This window comes from Piliocolobus tephrosceles, chromosome 14 (assembly GCF_002776525.5).
Source record: "Piliocolobus tephrosceles isolate RC106 chromosome 14, ASM277652v3, whole genome shotgun sequence".
NCBI lineage: Eukaryota > Metazoa > Chordata > Mammalia > Primates > Cercopithecidae > Piliocolobus > Piliocolobus tephrosceles.
Window position 1 is genome coordinate 22,856,652 of NC_045447.1, and position 24,500 is coordinate 22,881,151.

The 24,500-nt window shown below is 42.3% G+C and overlaps 1 protein-coding gene across 1 annotated transcript in view; it reads right to left on the reverse strand.

The window, feature by feature from the left end:
* Nucleotides 1-24,500, reverse strand: part of PAPPA (pappalysin 1) — a 247,490-nt gene that overhangs the window by 211,112 nt on the left and 11,878 nt on the right. The window contains exon 2 of the mRNA XM_023223653.2: nucleotides 2,914-3,976. Within this exon, the coding sequence (XP_023079421.1) occupies nucleotides 2,914-3,770 (857 nt within the window). The 5' untranslated portion in view covers nucleotides 3,771-3,976. The remainder of the gene's footprint in view (nucleotides 1-2,913; nucleotides 3,977-24,500) is intronic.

The following is a 24,500-nucleotide window of genomic DNA, read 5'->3' on the forward strand; positions in this document are numbered from 1 at the left end:
AAACCATATAGAACAATTCTGTGACTTTCCCACAGGATAGGCCTTCAGAGCTTGAGGTGTTTGTGTCATGACCAAGTAATCATGACCCTCTCTCCCTCCCTATCTCCCTCCTTCCCTTGCTCCCTCCCTTTTTTGTTTAAATTCACAAAGCAAAAATTTATCTGCAACCTTCCACAGGTTTCTGTCTGCACACAGGAGAGCTGATTCGGCCAGAACCCAGAAAACCCCAGCCTCATCAAGAGACGACACGTGGCCTGGTGGGCCTCACCCAGGGCACACAGCTTTCCCAGCCAGCAAACAAACAAGCCCTGGTCAAAGCGGTCACAGCTGGCACATGGTCGCTCACAGACATTCTGGGCATGCATTCCCGTGACTTAGAAAAGAGGAGGCCTTTGGAACCTGCCAGTATTGTCTGCTGATTATGAGGTATCTGGAACCTGGGCTCCTCCACACCAGCATGGTGCTCTGCAAAGGTCAGCTGCTCTTCATCCTGTCTCAATGATACACAGTTTTTTCCCCCAAAACTTTAGTAGCACCACTCTCCCTATCACCTGTCTTTTAATTCTGCCTCTTATTGTTCCTTAGATTAAAAAATACCCTTCTCCCATGGGAGGTTTGAACCTAGTCGTCCTGAGTTTGAATCCAAGCTATCCATTTATTAGCAGGTGAGCTTAGGTAAGTCCCTTCATCTTTCTGAATCTTGAATTTTCAAAGCAAAACAGGGCTAAGGGTACCCACCTTTCTGGCACTTGGCAGGTGCTACATAAACATTTGTTGCATGAATGAATGAGTGAATGAATGAGCAAATAAATGGATGTGCAAATGAATGGATGACATCCAATATTCTCCATTCTACCCCACACCCATTCTGACCAGGCACAGAAGTACCTCTTGGGAGTCTAGTTTAGTGGAGCACACCGATCACAGACTTGCACTTGTGATTTAGCCTAATGATTTTCTTGACCCATGAACTTAGCTAAGTCACTCCACTCTCTAAATTTCCTCTATTTCCCATCAGTCAAATGTGAATGTTAACCTCTGTGTTGACTCCCCTGCCAAGTTCTGGAAAGGCCCAAGTTAAAGCAGAGATGACAATGCACTGTGATCTGGAAGAGACTGGTCACACACCAAGGCTTCTCTTCACATGGACTGCTCATGTCTTGGAGCCAAGGTGAGAGTCCAGGGGCCCTCCTGGTGCCAGGAAGCTGAGCTGAGGTGCTTTCTGACTTGCTGCCAGGCAGGGCATTCTCCTGCCAGCATCCTCATTCTTTTGCACATAGGTATTTTGTTCATGCACAGGAGGCCCTTGCTCTTTTGAGAGAGACATAAAGAGAAGAGTCAGCAGAAAACCTGCAGAGGTCGGCAAATGTGCTCGAGCCATCAGCAAGTCCAGGGTCCTGTGTGTTGGACAGAATAGAATAGTTCAGTGTGAATCTGGGAAAAACAAGAAAGTGGATATTGATGGTCTCTCCGGCTTGAATCTAGTTCCTCCAGGTCCCACATTTAATACAGGTTACTCTTGAGTTCACCTTTAAGTTCCACTTTGGGATTACTGGTTATAGTTGATAGCAATGGCAGAGGCTAAGTGAGGCATTAGACCAAAGGACCCCATTTCTGTCCTTTTTTTAGCAGTAGATGAGAAATTCCATCTGCCTGGAGTGTCCTCCCTTCTTCCTCCACCCAATCTCTGATGTCAAAAATATACCTATTCTTTTTTCAGGTAAATTTTATTGTGTATATTTAAGGTAGACATGATGTTATGGGAAACATATAGATAGTAAACAGTTTACTATAGTGAAATAAATTAACATATCCATTATCTTAAGTCACCCATTTTCTTTTGGTTTTGTACCAAAAGTACTTAAAATCTGGTTATTTAGCATGAATCCCAAATACAGTTCAACCTTACTTCCTATAGTCCTCATGCTGTACATTAGTCCTCTAGATTTGTTCTATTATACTGATTGCTTTGATCTTGTTGTTCATTAGATCTCTAGATTTGTCTAACATCCTTCAAATTAGAGCTATTCTTGAAGACCTTGCTCAAATGTCACCTCTCTCAAGAAGGCTTCCCTGATATAGTCAAGCTGAAAATAAACTTTTTCTCTTTGACCATCTAGGGCACTCCCTAAACACAGCACAATACCTTTCATTAGACAAGTAATGACAAACATACTATTGAGAATTAATGATGTACTATAAGAGAGTGTAGTTTATATGTCTCCTCTCTATCAATCCTCAGAACAACTTGACAAAACAGGTACCATTATTTTCCCCATTTTACAGATGAAGAAACAGCTTCTAAGAAGTTACAAAATAAGGAAGTCACAGACAGCTGAGACCATGGGGCCAGGTTGTGTAGCCCCATGTGACTTCAGCTCTTTGAGCCTGTCTACCAGAACTCTCTGTGATGATTGAAGTGCTTCATATTGCTTTGTCAGTATGGTGGCCACTAGTCCCCTGTGGCTAGAGTACTTGAAATGTGGCTAATGCAATTCAGGAATTGGATTTTGAGTTTTATTTAACTTTGACTGACTTAAATTTAAGTAGGCACATGTTGCTAGGAACTACCATATTGGACTCTGCAACTCTCACCCACTCTATGTCATACAATACAACAGCTATTTGTACTCAGTTCATGTCACTCAATTTGAACTCTGGGCTCTTTGAAAAAACAGGGCTCTCAGGCTTCCTTCATAGCTCATGGTAGGCACTCAGTACCTATTTCTGTAATAAACTGTTTGCCTATGGTCTCCACGATGACCTGAGTAGAAGAGTTGCCTCAATCAGGAAGCTTCTGGTTGAACCAGAAAAATCCCCATATTACCCATGGGCCTCAGGTGCCTTATCTATAATATGGAGGACATCAAGTTCAACTTTCAACAGGGCATCTTTAGCCCAGTAAGGTCTTACCTGTGTGGAGAGTCGGGGTCAAAGCAAGTCTGAGTGACATCGGTGATTTTAGGGTCACAGCACTCTCCACCATCAAAGTTGAACCGTTCATAGTTGCAGTCCATGTCACACACCCCGTTCTTTTGCTTCTTCACAAAGGCGGGGTGGCGCAGGTGACGGCAATCCCCGCCGTCATGGCCGGTCAGCGTGTGGTTGCACTCGGGGTCACAGTTCTCATCTCCGATCTTGCTGATGTCACAGTTGGCCAGGATGAGCCGGCGGCGAAGGGAGGAGTTGCTCACCTCCAGCACCTTCAGCTCCCAGGAGATGTTGTAGTGCTTGAAGGCCTCAGCCAGCTGCTGGTGCTGGAAGTCCACCTGCTCACGGGTCACCATCGGGTTCCCATGATCATCTTCGTAGAGGTTGACCACGCGGTAGCGCACCACCTTGGGCTGGCGGAAACTCGGGAGCTGATTGTAGCTGGCGATGACCTCTGTGTTGTCACACAATGTCTGTCCGCACAGAGGAGGCTCCAGACTCGTGTCCAGCAGAAAGCCGTGGGCATTGCTGAATTCCACTTTGGGGCTGCTGCCATCCTTCATGGGGGACCAGGCATGCTTCACATTGTCCCAGTTCTCCTGGAGGAGTAGTTGAGGTAGAGCAGTGTGGGCGCCGTGGGTTTCCATGTCAGACAGTATCTCCCGCTGAGTCCTGGCCACCTTCCACAGACTGAAGTGCTCGATGTAGCCCCGGTAGTTGTGATTCAGGGCACTGCCCCCTAACATGAGCACTTTGCACTTCTGGGTCAGTGGGCTGAATATGCCACCCACTTGCTCCCCAGAGGTAGCCACCTGCGCACCATTTACATAGAGCTTCATGAACTGCCCATCATAGGTGGCAGCTAGATATACCCACTGGCCTGGGAGGTAGCTGCGGTGGGCATTGATGGTGGTCACTTGCCGGGCCCGGTCTGTCTTCAAGGAGAAAAAGTAGCGTGGGTCTCTGTTGCCTTGGTCACTGATGGTGTGAATGCCCACGACCCATCCTCGGTCACGTGAGGTATAAGAACATTTGTCATACAGCCCTATGTGGCCCCAAAAGAGAAAGATTAATAAATAAAGGATGGAAAAGGAAGGGGGGTTAAGTTATTTTTCTCTGATAAAATTTGTATCAGGTTATCCTAGACTCATCGCTTTCCAACTGCTCTGTGGGATCCTAGTAGTTGCTAACGGTGCCTCTGGGACCACCTCGAGGGCAAGGCAAGGGCTGGAGGAGCTGAGAGAGTGAATAAGTTGGGTTTGGGGCATTCTCATCACAACTTTAACCTGTAAAGTGTAACTTTTATTAGTTTTGAATATGAAGCATACAAGAAAGATTTTTGTTTGAAGAAAGGGTACGTCACCTAATGAAAATGCAACAACAACAGCAATAATAATAAAAATCTGAAAACCATTTTCCAAAGCTGTTGGATGGGGAAGAGGACTTCGTAATTAAGAGGGTGTTTTAAGTGTAAGATAATATACACGGTGAAAGGAGAAACAGAGGGAGATGATAATGAACAGAAGATGCTCATTTAGAAGGGAGGTCCCTACCACAGTTACCAGAACTTTGAGTGCACATCTGCCATTAGCAGTCATTAAATGATCAATGGCATTAAATTGTCAGGAAAGTTGGGGTATAAAAGTGAAGATCAGGAGCTGAAAAGCTGGAACTTCATTCTCTAACAGGAATCTTGCCATTTATCCCCAAAGAAAGAAAACACACTTCAGAGCTAAACTAGAAAGGTTTTCAAAGATCATCACCACCAAACCCTTTGTTTGACAGGTGAGAGAGCTGAGTCCCAGAGAATAGAAGGCATTTGTCAGGTCACAGAGTCATTGACAGCATATATATATATATATATATATTTAATAATAATGAGCAAAATCTCCCAAGCCTCTATGGCAGGCCAGACATTATGCTAAGGTCCGTATATGCATTAACTTAATCCATGTAATATCCCTAAGGTGGTGACATTAAGTTTCTCATTTAACTGATGAGAATATGGAAGTTAAAGGAGATGGAGAGACAGGTTGAAGGTCAACTGCTTGGTAAGTGGATCTTAGATCCATCAGACCCCTGGATTCACCATCCTAGGCGCTAATTTTATAGCAACTCCCTCTGCCTCACCAAAGTCATCAGGCGTCTGGGCTATGCCACCTACCTGGGGCATGTCACAGATTTGAGTTCGATATTTGAGGAAGTTCCAAGCCAAGCATCTCTATAGTTACTCTGGGAACCCCAGGAAGTAGGTTAGGGGATTTTCTCTGGATCTAATTATCTTTATGCTCACCAACCCCCATTTCCTAGCCTTTCTGGAATATACCCAGTGTCCTTGGCACAGACAAAGCTGTTGGATGGGGAAGAGGACTTTCTAATTAAGAGTGTATTTTAAGTGTCAGATGATGTATGAGGCCAGGTGGGAGAAGAAAGAGAGGGAGAGGAAAGTGAATAAAAGATGCTCATTTAGAAGGACAGTGACCACTCTCAGATGGAGAATTGTTGTGGTCACCATAACTCTGGGAGTTCACCTGCCATTAGTGCTCATCAAATGAGCATGGAGAGCTTCCAGCAAAATCAATAGAGGAGGCCCACACAGTCTTCACTCCTTTGTGGGCAGTGGGAGCTTAGAATTGGTGTAAATCTCTTTGTTAGCAGCTGACACGGCCAGCAGTCTTGGCCCAGCATCTATGCCAATCTACACCTCTCCTCCCACTTCCTGCTCAACCATCTTTCAGGAAATGGCCAGAGTCTCCTTATAAAGTCATCCTGCTCTTACCATCAGGACAACCTTAGTGAAGCACCAAGTGCCTCCTCTGATGTCCTCTGGGTCCTGATCTTCTATCTGGTAAAGGAGGGGGTTAAGTGAGGTTCTGTGTCACATACTAGGTCCAAGTCTGATTTTCTTTATTCTAGACTTCCCAATGACTAACATGCAAGGTACCTCTTTCAAGAAGTTCTTCCTGACTGCCCTGTGAATAGTGATTATTCTCTTCTTTGAACTCTTTTTACTTTTAGGAAACTTGACACGTGCTCTTCGGCTTTGGCATTGTATGTGTTCTCACCATTATTCCCTCTCTGCTAAACTGTATTCTTCTCGAGAGCAATGGTTATGTCTGTGCCATTTCAGTAACCTGTCCAGCACCTTGCTACAGCAGGCATGGGAATGATTCTACATAGAGCAGGAGATGAGAAAGGGTAGGGATTTTAAGGACAAATAGAATCAAGAGCATTAACTTATGTCTCTATAACTAAAGTACAGGGAGAATCAGAGAATAAAATGTATTCTTGGTAAAGTAGAAAGATCAGGATATTTGGACTCACGGTAATTTACTTTGAATCTTGACAACAGCAGTTACTAGTTGGACAAATGGGGCAAAATTGCTTCACCTCTAAGCCTTAATTCTTTCATCTGTATCTCTAAATATATTGTCATAAAAGACATAGTGAATATGACATCCTCCGCATACAATGGCTGTCCAAATGAGAGTTCAATGTTAAGATGCTGGAGGGTTCAGGGGCAATGTAGAGGATGAAAAGGAGTGAGGAAATGACAGGAAACGAAATACAAAGGCCAGAAAAAGAGGGTACCCTGAAGGCATTTTGCCCGATATATCAAGAAGGAAGGCTCAAAAAAGCCCCGGTCCTCCTCAAATCCACTGGCAAACCCTTCTTAGAAATCATAGATTCCGTCAGCTTAGATGATATCATGAGACCACATATTAAAAGCTGCCTCCCCACTGACTCCTTCAAAAGCCTAAGATCCAACTCCAGATTTGAAGTGAGTTGCCCCAGATCTATCTGTTGCTGCCCATTATGGGAACCAGTGAGAGCAGAGGTTCCTGAAGCCATGACATTCATGCTCTTTCCCACCTCTTAGCTCACCTTCTGTCTCTCCCAGCTAACCCTATCACTCATGAAAAGAAAATGAATGACCTTCTAACGAGAAAATTAAAATCTAAAACAAGATCCTTTTTCCCTCTCCTTCTCTGTCTCTCTCTCTGCAGGTTTTTATTTTGCCAGGGGCTCCCAGTCCCTGGTTTTCCTGTTGCCTTTGGAAGGCAGCTAGCCTGGTTAGCAAGGTAAAATGTTTACACATCTGTAGGGTGCTCTCAGTTCAGAACCTTGCCGGGGCTTGGGACCCAGGCTCAGACCACCTCTGCAATTGAGAGAAGGGGGAAGAAGAGAGAAAAGGCAGATGCCGCCAAAGAGCTAAGAAATAAGGGGTGGCTTAGCCATGGGAGGCAGAGAGGAAGGGCAAAGAGAGGTTTTTCAGTGGAACCAAAAAGAATGAGAACCTTGAAGCAGCGGATTCACAAGTTCAGAGGGAAATATTTACCTGGAGTATAAGTAGTGAAAGAAAATCACGGAGCTTCCATAAGGTTGGGGGAGTATGGTGGCAATGGGGCTTTATTTCTATATGAAAATAACTTAATCAACAGTAGTCTTATTTTAGGGTCTGAAAGGGAAGCATCCCTGTACCACCAGCTCAGAACCAGAAGTTTGGCACCAGAGATCCGGGCTTGACTTGCCAGGTAACCTTGCCTGGGACAAGTCATACCACCTCCTCTATGCTGCTGAACCTAATTTCCCTTCTCTGTAAAAGGAGGGGTCTGGATAAAAACGATCCCTTGCTAGAATTTAAGAGCTCTTTTGTTCACTGTTAGAATGGTTCCTTGTAAGGAAAAGGTGCTCAAAAATATGTGTTGATTTGAATTAGATGCCTTATGTCATTCCCAACTCTTGCATGCTTAGGTTCTGTCTCCTCTGAGGATCTCTATACAGGACACAGAATGCTGTTTTCTGGAGGACACAAAAGAACCCCCACATCTCCACACTGCCCTTCCTCACAGTTCTCCATGAAGATATAGGCATAATACAAAAAAAATGGTGCAAATGTGTCTGAAGTCAGCACCATCTGTGTGGGACTAGAGGATGATCCCAGGGCATATAGTCCCATGTGGCAAGATGGAAGGCCACATGCAATTTTGCACACAATCTACATATAATTAGCATATGTCTGTCTCAATGCTATATGCACATAGAATTAGACAATGAAAGTGTGCAAGAGCCCCTCTACAGAATTGTGTCTGAGCACACTGCACACAGGGAGAGGCTGAGGTGCAACAGGAAAGGAGACTGCCCTGGTTCTCCTGTTAAGGTACCATCCCTGGAACCCTGGCCAGCTGACCTTTCTAATGCACCCCATCTTCCCGCAGCTAGGCTGGATGTGAAAAGGGTTCCATAGGCCCCCAGAAACTTGATGTCTCTTTTTTTTCATTGCCTCTTTTTACTCTCATCTACGTATTCAATCTCATCCCAGAAAGGAATAACATTCACAAAAGAAAAAAGCTCAAAGGCATGGAAAGAGTCTCTGAGAACCTTGGCTAAGGCTGTACAGAGTGTGCGAGAATACTCTGGGCATTAGGAGTATTCTCTAAAGATCATCACGGTAGATATTACCCCAAGGCAAGTCTGTCTGATGACCCCATGCCACCCAGGCATATCTTCCTCCTGTATATTCCTCATACTCCTCCCCATTCTAAAACTACCTCATCACTGAGTAATTACTCATTCAAGATCTGTGCTTCCCACATATGTGTCTGTTTGCTTCATTTATAAATGCCCAACATCCAACCTGAAGTCTGGTATGTTGTAAGTGCTCTGTAGAGTTTGTTATTGAAAGTTAAAAATAGAGAAAGAAAGGGGGGATACTTCCCTATTTCTGCCTTCTCTGTAAGAGTATCTTACTCTTTATTGAGAACTTACTATCGTTTACTCTATGTTAATTATCTTGCTTAATCTTCACAACAAATCAGTCAGCATTGTTCCCTCTTCAGGGTAGACTGATGCTCAGGACAGAAAAATGGTTGCCCAAAGCAACCCAGCTCTGAATCCAGGTCTACAGAATTCCCACACCCAGGCTCTTAGTCATGGTCACCACATTAAGTGCCAAAGGCCAAATGTTTTGTTGTAGGCTGTTTAAAGGTATGGCCCCCTCTGGAAAGATTTCTGTAAGTTCTACAGCACCCACACAAGCAAGGTGAATTGAATTGAAAGCCAGGAGGCTGCTGTCTTTATCATTCTACTGTATGGACCTAAACAATTAACTAAGAATCGATGGTTCTTTATTATTAAATAGTAATCTATTCCACTGGGCTCACCCCAGTTCACTAGAATCCAAAGTTTGTCCAGGCATAGTTGTCCATCTGGAGTGCCTCCTTGAGCTTGTCCTTCGGCATGTGGACTTTCGTTACCGGCCTACCTGCCTGATGGTTTCTGACTCAGGTTTCCTCTAACTTCCAAGGTCTATACTGATTTTTCTTCCCACACTCTTGGCTGCCTCCCATTTTCTTTTTCATTGTGTTGGACTAAACTGTGTTCCACAAAACTTCATATGTTAAAGATGTAACCCCCAGTACCTTGGAATTTAACTGTATTTGGAGATACAGTCTTTTAAAAGGTAATTAAATTAAAGTGAGGTGATAAGGCAGATCCTAATCCAATTTGACTGGTGTTCTTATAAGAGGAGAAAATTAGGACACAAGTAATACAGAGAAAAGACTATGTGAAGATACAAGGAAAAGACGACCATCTACAAACCAGTGAGAGAGAGAGAAAAAAAAGAGAGAGAGAGAGAGAGAGAGAGAGAGAGAGGTCTTGGAAGAAACAAACCCGGCTGACACCTTGATCTTGGACTTTTGATCTCCAGAATTTTAAGAAAATAAATTTCTGTTGTTTAAGCCCATCAGGTTGGGGTCCTTTGTTATAACTGCCCTAGCAAACCATTGTTCAACCAGTTTTCTAAGCTCTCCCACTGAAATTTTTCTAAAATCTATCTTATCTCCTAATATCTGTTCCCAGTTCAGAATTTTTCTCTTGTTACAATGCAATGCCTCAATTTACTCAATGGGTGTTTTGAGTAGAGCAAGATGTATTAGAAAGATAGCAAAATTGGTGGTGTGTTCATCACATACAGGAAACATTCCTCACTGGGGAGTGGGGTTTCTGTGTTTCTGAATCACCTGCTGTGTGGTGGGCATGTGGGCAGCAACTTCCCTCTCAAGGTGTCTCCTAGAATCCTCACAACAATCTGCTACAGTAGGTACTATTTACAGATCAGAAAACTGGAGAGTCAGAGAGGCGAGGTCCTCTGTCTGAGGTCCCACAGCACTAAGGGGTAGGAAAAACTGGAATTTGAGTCTCCTAATTTCAAATTCAAAAGCTCCCCCACAGTTGAGGGGGACTCTAGCTATGCTTTCTTCCTGTGGTCTTGCCTAGGATGTTTTCCTGGGAAGCTTTAAGTCAACATAAAATTATCTCTGATAACATTTGACTTTCTGCCATCACTGTCTGGGGGCGGGGGGGGGGCGCTGAGATAATTAGCAAAGGATGGCAATTTATATGCAATTCGTATTATTGTTTGTTTTCTCTCATTGGGAGAGCAGATACAGAAGGAGAAAAAACTCTACCAGGACATTTCTGCTGTGAAAAAGTGGTATTTTAAAATAAATAATGATAATAATAACAAACACTTTCTGAAAGCCTCTATGTAGTAGTCTCTTTACTAAGCACAGACTAAGTGGGATTTATTAGTATTCTTTTGACAGATAAGGAAACTGAGATGTAGAGAGGTTAATTGATTTTCCCTCCAAGGATCCAGCGAGGGATTGGGAGAATCACGATTCTAACTCTCATCGCTCTCACTCCAGAGCCAAAGCTCCCCACCAAGATGCTTTCCATGATGGATTGGTGTTCTCAATCCACCATGAAGGCTGTAATGTCCAGGTCTGCCATGCTGTGCTGTGGTCTCTGGGTGAGTAGCTCCCCACTCTGGGCTTCCTCACTTCCTTTCCTTAGGATATGAGAGTGTTAGACCCGGCCACAGAGGTCCCTTCCATATACATTCTGTGATTCCAAGATCCCAGTGACTCCAGGTATCCCAGCCTTGGTTCCCCCTGTGGGAGATGTAAGGTCATTGCGGGGCAGGGTAAAAGGCAGTTTCAGACCCTTCAATTAGAGGATGCCCACTAGCTGTGGGACATCTGCCAGGAGAATACAAGAAGAGGTGAGAGGATGAGGGGATGAAAGGGGGAATTTAGGTCAACAATCTGGTTTCTTTCATGAGGCTAAAAAAATTAAAAGCTAAAGGTTGGAGCTGGTCCCTTTTTTGTTTTGTTTTGTTTTGCTTTCCCTTCCATGATTTAATCGCTAGTATCAAAGCCACAGAGGAATGCTTGAGAGAGCAATCCTATGGAAAGCTTTTATCTGTCCAGAGGAGAGTGATTAAAACAGACAGATTTGGGTTAAGTATACCCATGGTCCCTGCACTTGGTTCAGTCGGGGGGAGACCCACCAAAATGACCTGGAGGACTCAGCACCATCAGGCATTCAGAGGAAGGCTGGGATGTCACCGAGGAGGGTACCTGGGGGACTGCTCCTCAGCATCCTCATCCCTCCGAGTCCACCCTGGGTCAAAAGATTTGCCTTAGGCTCAGTGGAAGGAGGAGGCTTAAAGGGAGACATACAGGACTGGAGGATTATACCAAGTTATACTGGGTTCTGGACATCTCTGTGTCTTGTATAACAGAGGCAGGAGCATTGAAAGTAACCACATGGAACAATTCTCAAGGTCAGGTTAGCTCAGGTGTTTCCCATGTGTTGGACACGCAAGTGTAGGAGGAGGACAAGACTGCCCTTCTCAGGATGGCATGGAGCAGTAGACTGAGCACCTTCGATGGCACCTGTTTCTGCTTTCCTGCCTGTATTCTTTTTCCTTGCCGAGAACTGTTACCTGAAAGTACCCTGACTACATGGGTCTGCTCACCCTTTTTACTAGCTGTGTGACATCAGGCAAGTTAATTCACCTCTCTGAACCTCAGTTTTCTCACATGTACACTAGGATGAAGAATCTTATTCTGTACACTTCACAGATGTCTTCTGAGAGAGAAAAGAGATAAATGTATGCATATTTCCTTGTAAACTATTTAAGGCTATCCAGATGTGAGGCAAGCTTGAGAGTAGTATGACTGAAAGTTCCTGAAACCCGTAAGTTTTAATAATACACAGACTTATGTGATGCATTTGTGACAGCAAACTGCTCTTGAGGGCTCAAGGTGCACCAGTAATTCCCTCTGGCTCTTGTGTCTCCAGTCTTCCTCCTTTGCTCATGTGTAAGCAGTCTGCATGGACATAGAAAGGTCGGGGGATTACAGGCCAGTAAATCTGAGTTCAAATGCTGGCTTTGCCATTTACTAGGTATGGATGGGAAAGTCAGGGCACTTTTCCCAGTACTAGTCTCCCCATCTGTAAAATGGACATGATACATCTTCCTCTGACAGTTGTAGTGGGGGAACTAATGAGAATACAAATGTGACAGCACTTGGCACACGGCCACTGGCAACAAAACAAGTGTTACAACACATGGACAGTGGCATGAGGCTGATCTGTGTATCTCAGCTCTGCTCCCTGTTAGCTGTGTAGCCTTGGGCAAAATCTCTATCTCCTTGATAGTTTCCTCATATGTAAACTGACAATAAGAAGCACTTAATAAATAGTGCCATTTCCACGATTTAGTAAGAGAATCCAAATGCTCATTTGCATAGAAAGGGATCATTGTAGCTACACTTTTTAAAAATGTATATTAATAATAAATATCTTTCCGGCCAGGCAAGGTGGCTCACACCTGTAATCCCTGCTCTTTGGGAGGCTGAGCTGGGCGGATCACCTGAGGTCAGGAGTTCAAGACCAGCCTGGCCAATATGATGAAACCCTGTCTTTACTAAAAATACAAAAAATTAGCCAGGCATGGTGGTGCGTGCCTGTAATCCCAGCTACTCAGGAGGCTAAGGCAGGACAATTGCTTGAACCCAGGAGGCAGAGGTTGCAGTGAGCCGAAATCGCGCCACTGCATTCCAGCCTGGGCAACAAGAGCGAAATTCTGTCTCAAACAAACAAACAAACAAACAAAAAATAATAAATATCTTTCCTTCTTTTTCAGAATTAGGATAATTTCCCCCCTTTTTTGTGCTGTTAAACACACACATAAAGTTTTCTTTCTGACACTGTTCTCTGAAATGAAGATGCATGTTTATTGCTCTCTTTTTTCACACATTATTGATGAAATCAGTGCATATAAAATTGGTGCATATCAACATAAGAAAGGAAGTGGAGAAGGACAAGACAAAAAGACCAAGAAGAAAGAAGAGGGGGGGGATGGGGTCAAAGAAGTACAGTATAGTTTTGTTCATCCTTGAAAGTTGCACAGCACAAACCAGATCCTGGTGGACTGAGCAGGGCTGATGTTGGGGCTGTCTTGGAAGAGAGATCTTTCCTTCGGTCATTTCAATGACTTGAGAATCTACAAGCTCCTCTCTCCACTCACTCATCAAGCCTTGGAGACAATGATACCACTTGCCAGAAAATGGTCAAGGATTAGTTCATCCTGCTGTCATATCCTGCATGGCAGCCCCAAGACTGACCCTTCACCATTCATTGAATTAGGCAGAGTCAGGGCTGGAAGTTCTCTTACTGGTTATTTAATCATCCCTTTTCACACCTAACCTCATACTTGAATCACCTGGACAACATTTTAACACATGACTGACTGCTCATATTTCCAGGCCAGCACAATGATTGGCAAGTAGAAAGCACCAAGTAAGTTGACAAAATGCTTATATGTATGCATGCATTTAAGGGGCAATAAAGAAATCCATGTGAGGGTGTTTGCATGAGTGAAAGCACAGTGGACAGTCTGGTGGTGAAGAGCACAATTTGGGAGTGAATACAGCTGTTTTAAGTTCTGGCTCTGTGATGACCTTGAAGCAGCTCTGGTTGGAAGGATGTAATAAGACACTGTTCATAGAACACTTATCAAAGTGCCTGCTGTACAATAAGCATCCAAGAAATGGGCATCATGAAGGATGTATGTGAGGAAAGAAAAACCAAATGCATGTGACAAGTATCAGAGAAATGAGACAGAATTGAAGAAGGAGAGAACTGTTTCTAATAAGCTCAGAAACATATTTTACATGTCCCTACAGAGCCACATGGACATGTCAATTTAATGTCACTAATAAAAATATTGGGGGGGGGGGGTCTTTCCTCTCAGTACTCCAGAGATCAAGACATCAATAGCCATTAATACTATTGGAGAAGTAAAGGAAGCTTCCCTGATATGGTAACTTTCTCTCAGTTTTGCTATAATCAGACCTTGGCTCATCTTGTCAACTCCATTTTTATCTCTCTGTGTAACTTTGCTTGTGTGTATGTTCATGCACATATGTTTAAAGTTTAAAAGAATATATCACATATTGCCTGGCATAATGGTGGTGCTTAGTAGGTGCTCAACAGACTCTAACTGAATGAATGCTCTATATGTGGTTGTATGGATACTACAGCATTCTATCCACAAGTTCACAGACTAACAGGAGAGAGAGATATTTATCTTTCCAAGCTGGGGTGTGAGATATGATTTCAAATATCAACTCTGCTACCATGGAGCAGAGATTAGAGCAAGTCATAATTTTGGTCTGAGCTTTTCTTCTCTTACTTGGTAAAATGAGTATCCTATTATGCACCATAAAGGGTATGAAAAAACAGCTGGTGCTTAATCCATCATTATTACCATTATTGGAAAACTCTTCTAACTGGCCCATGGTCCAGAAGTTTCATCGCTCCCTGATACAGACTGTGAAGCATCACCAGATTCATCATCTTAAAATCCTATTTTTCACTATTCCCTCAAACAGACACACCTCTTTCTCTGATGCCCTCAGAATAAAGGCCAATATCAACTTCACATTTCAGAAATTGGTCTCAACCTATCTCTGAATGGGTAGACAGACCCTGGTAAGATTTCCTTTGGCCCACACTGTTTCCTACAGGTGGAAATGTCTCCCTATTGTCCCTGTCCTTTCTCTTTTCTGATCTTTAAGATCAATACCAGTATTATTTCTTCCAGCAGATCTTCAGTCTTCATGAGTCTCCACCATCAGTTATATAAATGTTGATAAGCACCTGCTATCTGGCACAGATGTAGTCAGTCTTTGACCCACACATCTTTCTGTACCAGCCACAGGATACTTGGGCTGTTTCTTGATAGTTCACACACATAGTTGTTGAGGGCACAGCGTCTCTTTTCTCCTGAGTCTTTCTGGGGTCCTAATACTGTTTTTGGTTGTTTAGTTGTTGATCTAATTTTTTTTTTTTCATGGCAATGATCACTGTTGACAGCGTGACTCATTTCTGAGGTCAACCTCCAATGGTTCTCTCCCCCACTAGACTGTAAGCCTCATGAGAGCACAGAGTACATGTCTGTCACCACCCTGTATCACTATATAGAGCCTGTATCACTATATAGAATCCTCCATATTGTGGCTAGGACATAAGTCCTCAATAAACGCTTGCTGAATGGATAAATAAATGAAAGATTTATGTGCCCAAGGTTTGTGAGGAAACCTAATTTGGGTGGATTTTTAGGTTTCAAACAATCTTTTCTTCTTTTTTTAAATGTGTATTATTGTATGTTTAATTGACAAAAATTATGTATATTAATGCTATACAACATGATGTTATGAAATATGCATACATTATGGAATGGCTGGACCAAGTTAATTAAGTATGCATTATCTTACATGCTTATTAGAATTTTTGTGGTGAGAACACTTAAAATCTATTCTCTTAGCAATTTTCAAGTGTGCAATAGTAACTATAGTCACCATGTTGTATAATAGATCTCTTGAAGTGATTCCTGCTTTCTAACTAAAATTGTGTATCCCGTTTTCAAATACTCCTCTCAGTACTGGAGGTCGCCCTGATTTAGAGGCAAGAGTGGGGGTCCTTGTTACATCATATAAGCTCCTTCAACTTCCTGGCCCTCGATTTTTCCATCTATATAATGGGAGGTTGGCATCAGTGGTCATTAGGTTTGAATGTATAAATAGTGAAGGAGTAACAGGGAGTTAGGAAAACACAGCTTAGCTGTGTGTTGGCGAGAACTTAGGCAAGTCACATTCTCTCTCGGGTGTCCATTTTCTTTTTTGTGAAGGAAGATGACTGTGGTAAAATAAATTCTACCAGTTTTCTTAAAAATGCAGAGAAAAAAATTTCTATATGGAGGGTAATAAGACATGAACTTGTGCTTTAATTTTCCACTATTAATTTTGGGCAAATTTCTTTTCATCCATGGTCACTTCATGACTTTCATAGGCTCCTTCTTCCAAAAGCAAATGAATTAAATATATATAATTATGATTTATGATTGCATTGTTATAAAAATAAATGTAATTGAGAGGCCGGATTCCTTATTATAGATGTATTATTATTATATTATTTGTTCTTCTGATTCTAAAATATGTTAATTAATCTAAAAGAAATCCATTAATTCTAAAAGAAAGAATTAATCCATTTTTGTAGTTTAACAACCATAGACCTCAGGCACTGTGCCAACTGTGTCTCCAGATGAGTCATCAGCCTTGTTTTCATCTTTGGACCTCGGTTCCTCATCTGCCGAAGAGCATTGGGAGGAGGAGGCACTGAGCACCTGTACCCAATCTAAGCAGCCAAGAGGAATGGGGAAGATTCCCACATGGGAAAGTCAAATGATGTAAATTTCATACCTGATGCAGGCCTACAGCAAGTTGTATAAAAACACAGCCCACACAGTGTGGGCTGAGTTCTGGAGAAAAAGCTCCTCTCTCGGATGAGCCTGCCATCACCTCATCTTGGCCCACACAGCCTAGGGTGAGCCTTTCAGGAGAAAGATGGCAAAGGGAGATAAGAAAGGGACAAGGCCAGACAGGCAGATCTCTGCTTTGCAGGGCTGGTGCCCTCCAGAATTACCCTTCGAGTCAGGGAGAGCGATGACAGCTGATGCTTACCGAGTGATTACTACGTGCCAGGTGTTGTGCGAAACTCTTTGCCTAGATAATTTAGGTAACTCTCACAATAATGCAAACAGGGAAATATTATTATTATCATCATTTTACAGATTTTACAGATGAGAAAACTGAGACTCAGAGAGTCCAAATAACTCGCCTAAGCCTGAGTAACCTGTTGGCCAGCTGACAAAGACGGGGTTTAACCCCAAGCAATCAGATTCCAGAATTCACATTTTAACTTCTAAATATTTCTGCTTAGTCAGGGGAAAGCTGACTACACCAGGACAAGGGGCTGCTTTTAATGATAAATAAAGAGAAATAAATCGAGTTCTATAGTAGAGGTACAAGCAAACAGAGCTCAGCAGAAGGACTGCTTGATTCTGACAAGAAGGTGCAGGGAAGTTTTCCTGGATGAGTCTCAAAAGAGCCGAACCTTGCATGAGGTACAGGATTTGGGGAAGGAGAGGCTGGGCCAAGACTTTCTGGCACAAGGTGAAGCATGAGCAATGGCAAGAGCTGTGGAGTCCACCTAAAGGTAGCTCTCGAGATGAGAAAGACATCTGCTTTTGGTAGGATTGAGGGTGCACAGAGTAACTGAGGGAAATAAAGTACAATGGCTGTCTGGGGCTAGCTCACAAAGGGTTGTGAATGACATGCCAAAAGATCTAAAGTTTCTTCCATAGAAAAGAATGAATCTTTGGTGTTTTTTGCGCAGTCCACAGGGGTGGGTGGGGCTCATTAGCTGGGGATTATATGGTGTCCCTTTTGACAGTCACTGAGCTAACAGAGCCAGGACTCAAGTCTCAGGACTCCTGTCCAGTGCTCATGTGGCAATCTGGAGTCATTTAGCCTTAAGATTCATTACTGAAGAGGGTGAAATGTGAGCACATTTTCAAAGAGAGAGGTCTGATACACTACCAAATTTCTATTGTTTTGACATCTGTTAGAAAATCACAAATTATAAATAACTCAAAAAAACCCTTTAAGGCTCTAAATGGATAAATAGTTTTTAGATGCTCTTTGGGGCTTCATAATTTAAATTTTGTTCCACTAGGTAGAGAATGATTAGTTCAGCCTTGATCCTGGTCTCTAGCTGACCTTGAGCAAATGCCATCTACCTTCTGTCTCTTGGTTTCCCCATCTATTCAACTGAAGGAGGATGGAGAGTTGGTCTTCAGATCCCTTGATTTCCCTAAGAGTCTATCTCATAAACTCCTCGAAAGAAAGGGATTTTATCTCCTTTGACTTCATATCCTCATTGATTAGCTTGAGATCTGATACATGGTAGACTGTAAAATATTGTGGAATTCATGGTACAAACTAAATTTTAAACTCAAGGCTCCAGGGATCTTTAAGGGACTTTAAATCAAAAGTTTGGAAGTGGTGACCATTTTTTAAATTAAAAAAAGGCATAAAAACAAGCAGATCAGAAACCAGACAGGTTAGTATTTCCTCTGGCTGTAAAAGATGCTCAGGAACTGAAAGACTCTGAAACAGAGAAGATTGATGAGGAGGAGGCCAAGAACACGGTAAGGTCAAGGGGGAAAACAAATGTGAAAAAGCGTAGAGAGAGAAATATGTGTTTTAGGAGTATCAGGTGATTCCGTTTAATCAGAAGAATCCATGTAAGTCAGTGGTTCTCAACCAGTAGATTTTGCCCACAGGGAACATTTGGCAATGTCTACAGACATTTTTGATGGTCACAACTGGGGAGGAGGGTGTGGCTACTGTGTCTAGTACCTAGAGGCCAGGGATGCTGTCAAACTCCACAACAAGGAATTATGCATTCCAAAATGTTAATAGTGCTGAGGTTGAGAATCCTGGTGGAAGCAACGAGGGAAAGTTATGGTAGTAAACAATGCTTAGGGAGGAAGGTGAATGTGAGGCTGCAGAATTTAGACCCAATCTAGACAGGTTTATGGTGGAGGAGTTAGAATATGCCCTCTGAAGATTGCTTCCACCACTGACTTGTGTGGACCTTGGGAAATTCACTTAACATTCCTCATCTTTCATCCGGAAAATTGCAGTAATAATAGTAACCACCTCAGAGGGTCATGGTGAGGATTAAAGAGTTAATGTATGCAAAATTTTATGAACAGTGCCCGACACATACTATGCATTAAATATATTAGCTGTTATGCATAGGTAATAGGGAGCTACAGTAGACTCAAGTTCAAGAGAGCAGCAATACTGGCTCCTCAGTTGATGATTCCTTAGAAAAAGGCTTAAAGCTGCATGATTATCATGTGACTATTATATCCACCCAATTAATAATCCTTCTTCAATCAGCTTCTGCTTCAGATGACACTGCAGGCGGATGTGTTTGGGTTTGTCTTGCTGTCTGCAAGCAATTCCCTGTCTGGGCTTTGTCTCCTACATATCCACAATGCCCAGGCCAGCATCTGACTGCCTCTCCAGTTCAGGCTCCCCATGGTTTCAATGAATAAGGAGAACAAGATAGAGAAAGTCAGACATGAGGACAGACGGAAAGATGGAAAGGCAGGAAGCCTTCTGTGAAAGCTGCTGCCAGTGATACACATTGTTCACAGGGATCCCAAGTATAGAATCAGGGGCATGTTTCAGAGGCTTGTTTGAGCTACTGATACTGTTCTTTTGGAACCCTTGTTTGTAAACAGATATTTCTGCTAACACTGGGCTTTGTAAGGGTGGACAGAGTCGGGCGGTGGGGGGGGGGATGAAAGTGGGGGTTGGAGAAAAAGGCAGGTTGTGTCCTAGAGCCTTAGACCATGTGTTTGTTGTTGAGAATACAAAGACCTCACTGTGTTAAATGAAAATGCTTGTTTTACAAGGCAAGTGGGAATATGATAGGTACATGTCGAAAATGCTTCGGAAACTGAAACAACCTCATGCCACAAGGGTGTTCTGCTACATCGTACATCCAGAGGCATACACAGAACGTGAAGGCTCAGCATCACTAAACAAGGGCTTTGGGAGGCTATGGGAAAAGAGAGTCCCAGAAGCTAAGTGACTGGCAGCTCCTTTCTCTGGTCTCGCCTCAGCCTGCCCTTTCTCAAAGAGAGGGCTGCATTTCAAACTTTCTATTGGTTTTCCAGCACCTGCTAACCTAAGGGTAGAAACTGTTATTGATCTAAAATACTACTGTTGATACAAGAGCCTCTGGTAATCTAGATCCAGACTCAGAGCACTACCAGGAATATTTATAATGATAGAACTATGCAGGAAGAACACTAACTTTTTCAAATTAGTTTTCAATGAGTGGTTTTCACACTCTACTCTGTGGAAGCACAAGGTTCAGTGAAGATGTCTCAGGGAATTTTTTTTTTTTAAAGAACTCATAGCGGCATAAAAACAAGAATTGGAATCTCCTAACTCTTCCTCCAGTCCTAGCACAAAGCCTGGTAAATGGAAGATTACATGTATCAAAGAATGGAAGGATGGATGGACAGATGAATGGATGGATGGGTAGACGGATGGATAGCAGAAAAGAAGAAAGTAAAGAAGGGTGGATGGCTTAGGGAATGAATGGGGATGAAAAGGGATGGATTGATGGAAGGGTGGATGGAAGGAAAGAAGGGAGAGAGGGAGGGACGGAGGGAGTGGGGGGAGGTAAGGGGATAGGGAGGAAGGAAGAAAGGGAGGGAAGGAGAGTTAATAGATGGGTAATGGATGGAAGAGTAGATTGACGGAAGGGTGGATAGATGGCTGGATTTGTGGATTCATGGTCAAAGTCCACAGTGAATGCTTATGGGCAGGACCACTTCAGGCCACATTTGAAGTGAACTTGCCGATTTAAAAACTCAGAGAAACTCAGAAAGCAGAGCTTGAATAAACAAAGTTGTAGATTATATTTCTAAGAAATAAACTAATTCTTCCTCAGAGGAAAAAAAGGTCCAAATTCTATTTACTCCAACAAGGGTACAGATGAAGGAAAGTGCAATTGCTCAGTCTGATATGACAACTCAACATCAACATTCTCATTTTCACAGATCCCCTACAGCGTTCATATTTTAGAGCTGGGAACAAGCTTCAGGAAATGACCTGGTATGCCCCCTGTTTTTCAGCATGTAAGCCACCATTTGGGGGACATAGATCCCTTTAAGAAACTTAAAAGAACTTTGACTCCAGAAAAATGTGCACAACCTCAAATTTTTACAGAAAATGTCTTGGGGTTTACAAATCAAGTACTTCTGAACCCAAGTGCAAAAACTCCCCTATCCTCTGTTGATCTAAAATAGGAGTGCTTTTCTGGTATTTCAGTTGGTATTCATATTAATAAGGAAATAAATTATAATTATATTAACCAAAATACTAAGTCATAACATCAGCAATCAATCCACATCATGATGCTGCTGTAACTGAGACTCCACTCTTGGCCTCACACAATCCATTCTCCACATAGTAGTCAGAGTGATCTTTGGAAACCATAAACCAGATCCAGTAACTCCATTGTTTGAAGCTCTCTGATAACTTCTTGGCACACTAGATAAAAAAAAAAAAAATCGAGTGTGCCATCCTCCTCCTCTTATAGTCTAGGTGAAGACTGCAGGAGGAGCACGGACATATCCCTTACAATTCCACCTAGCTCTTAGCAGCTCTCTCTAAGAATAGTTTGGATAGGTCAGGTGCAGTGGCTCACACCTGTAATCCCAGCACTTTGGGAGGCCAAGGGGGGCGGATCACTTGAGGTCAGGAGTTTGAGACCAGCCTGGCCAACATGATGAAACCCCGTCTTTACTAAAAATACAAAAATTAGCTGGGTGTGGGGGCAGGCGCCTGTAATCTCAGCTACTCGGGAGGCTAAGGCAGGAGAATTGCTTGACCTCGTGAGGTGGAGGTTGCAGTGAGCTAAGATGGTGCCACTGCACGACAGCCTGAGTGACAGAGTGAGACTCCATCTCAAAAAAAAAAAAAAAAAAAAAAAAAAAAAAGAACGCGTTTGGAGAGGCTGAAGGACAGCCACAGGGAAGTGACTTAAAGCTAGCATAGATGGTATACTGGTTCACTGGAAAGAAAGAGGCAGAGAGACAGGGAAAGATGATAAGCATATATATTTCAACAGGTAACTGGTTAGCTCAGAGAGACCACGGCCATATCTCACAGTCAATGCCACTCACGATGTGTCTGCCTTCACTGTTTGGTCTTTCTAAGGCCTATGCTATTAATTCTCAAAGCACCTTTTCTTCACAGCACTCACATTCAATTCACCTTATCTTATTTCTCATTTGGAGCCATCTCTAATCTGTTCGTTCATTTAACAGTGTTTACCCAGCACTTACCAACACAACTAGTATTCTGAGAAATAATAGGAATAATGCAGAGATGAAGACCAAAATAGTCTCTGCTCCAAGGAACTCAGAGACAATTGGGGAGAAACAGCACAGACACCAAAGAAATCACAACAGAGTGTGATAAATGCTATGAGATGGTAAGATAAGGAGTTGTATTGGCTTGATTCATATGGTGATGGATATTGAATTGTCCAATAATTTCCTAACACCGTGGTCCTAAAAGATACTCTGAGTAACTATCTATAGCTGAGGCATGAATCCAGAAGTGTTGATTATTCTCATTTGATTTATGGCTACATGTTTAAAATTATATACATGACTATACTCCCACACAAGGCAGAGCACACACTCTACCTACATACACATTCGCTTCATGAACAAGTCCATAATCCTTCCAGGTGGAAAAGATCACTTATGCCTTTGAAATTTCAGAGCACTTTTTAGACCTCATGATAAACATGGGTGTTTCATAACATAGTGTTTCTGCTCTGTGCTTCCCCAGAACTCTATTAATTGCTTAGTTATAGCAGTTACCATGATGTCATGTATCTGTTTACCAGTCTGCTTCCACTACTAGGACTGGGAGCTCCTCAAGGCATGGAACTATGCCTTGTTCTCCTTTTTAATTCTCATCTCCTAACTCAATGTATAACATGTAAAAATTGCTTAATAACTATATATGACATAGAAGGATGAATGGTTAGAAAGAAGGAAGAAATGAAGGAATATTTACCTTTCCTAATAAACTTTCATTTCTCATTGAACCTTAAAGAATATCTAGGACAGCAGATTGGCACATAAGAAGTTCTTTAAAAAAGTTATTCAATAGCTGTATGATATTTTCTAATAATCTTACTAATATAAACCCATAATTATAACTATCACCCTACACTGTAAGGGAAAATAAAGTGACCCAGTGGAAAGAGCATTGATGTGAAAGTCAACAGATCTAAATCTGAGTTTCAATTTTGCTACCAATTTGCTGCTTAACCTTACTCACTTAGCTTATCTTAACAAGTAAACATCCATGGATCTTAGTTTTTCAATCTGTAAACTGAGCAGATTTGATAAAAGTAGTTTCTGTTACTCTAGCTTTAGAATTTAGGAAAGGGAAGGTCAAGATATTGTATTTGTTTTTAGCAGATTTAATCAGCCTCTTGGGGGGCTGTTCTGTAAAAGGGTCATCCTGAGAGCTTAATACTGGCTCTATTAAGGCTTAATCAGTTCTGATGATAGTCTCCCCAAAATCAGCCTTGTTATTCCAGAGTCACTCTTCTATTCAAAAGCCCATATTCACTCAGCATGGTCACCCACATAATTCCAAGATTTGCCTGAGAACTCATCAGGGCCCTCATCAGAGGATGACAAGGAGGCTCCATTGAGCATATCTGGGGAAACATGTTCCAGGCACTGATTCTCAAAAGAGGAATCCAAAAACATTTTTGGCAAAGAGAGTATCTTTGAAATCAGTGTATGATTGGTCCTCCTTATCTGTAGCCTCTACATCTGTGGATTCAACCAAATTCAGATTGAAAATATTCCAGAATAAATTAAAATATGATACTTAATAAAAATAATGCAAATGAAACAATACCACATAACAACTATTTATATAGCATTTACATTGGATTACATATTATAAATAATCAATAAATGATTCAAAGTATATGGGAGGATGTGTGTGGGTTATTCACAAATATTATGCCATTTTACGTTGGGGACTTGAGCATCCTCAGATTTTGGCATTGAGGGGGTTGGTGCTGGAACCAATCCCCGGTGGATACTGAGGGACAACTGTATATCTCCTAAAGGACTAAAGGTGGGAAATGCTCTAATGGATGTAAATTGTCTTTCTGTTTGAAAATCACCTGCAAATAAAATATACTTTGCATATCTGAGATTTCTTAGCCAATCTCTTTGAAATCTTATAATGTTCATTCAGATTTTTCCTCTATTTCTTCCTCTATCCCTCCCTCTCTTCCTTCTTTACCTTTTCATTCTACATTCTTCAAATGTTTGCATTAGCCACTGGGGGGCACCATCATTCATTCATTCAGTCATTCATATATTCATTCTCTCATGGAACATTTACTGAGTAATTGCGGTGTTCCAAGCAGTGTCAGGCCTTGAGGATGAAGAGAGATAAAATTAAACTGGTATGGATTAGAATTCCAGTTTCACCACCCATTAGCCATGGATACTTCAGGGAGTCATACAACTTTATAACCCAGTTTCAGAGTGTTCAAAGTGTAGCATTCAGCATAGTGCCAGCACATAGTAAGTGCTTATTATAAGCTAGCTGCTTTCATTACTGTTATTACTGCTGAGAATGTGTCTTCTCTCCTAGGGGTATATAAACAGTGGATAGAGAATTCCAGATCCTGAGGTCATCACAAGGTCTAACAAGATCAAGGAAAAT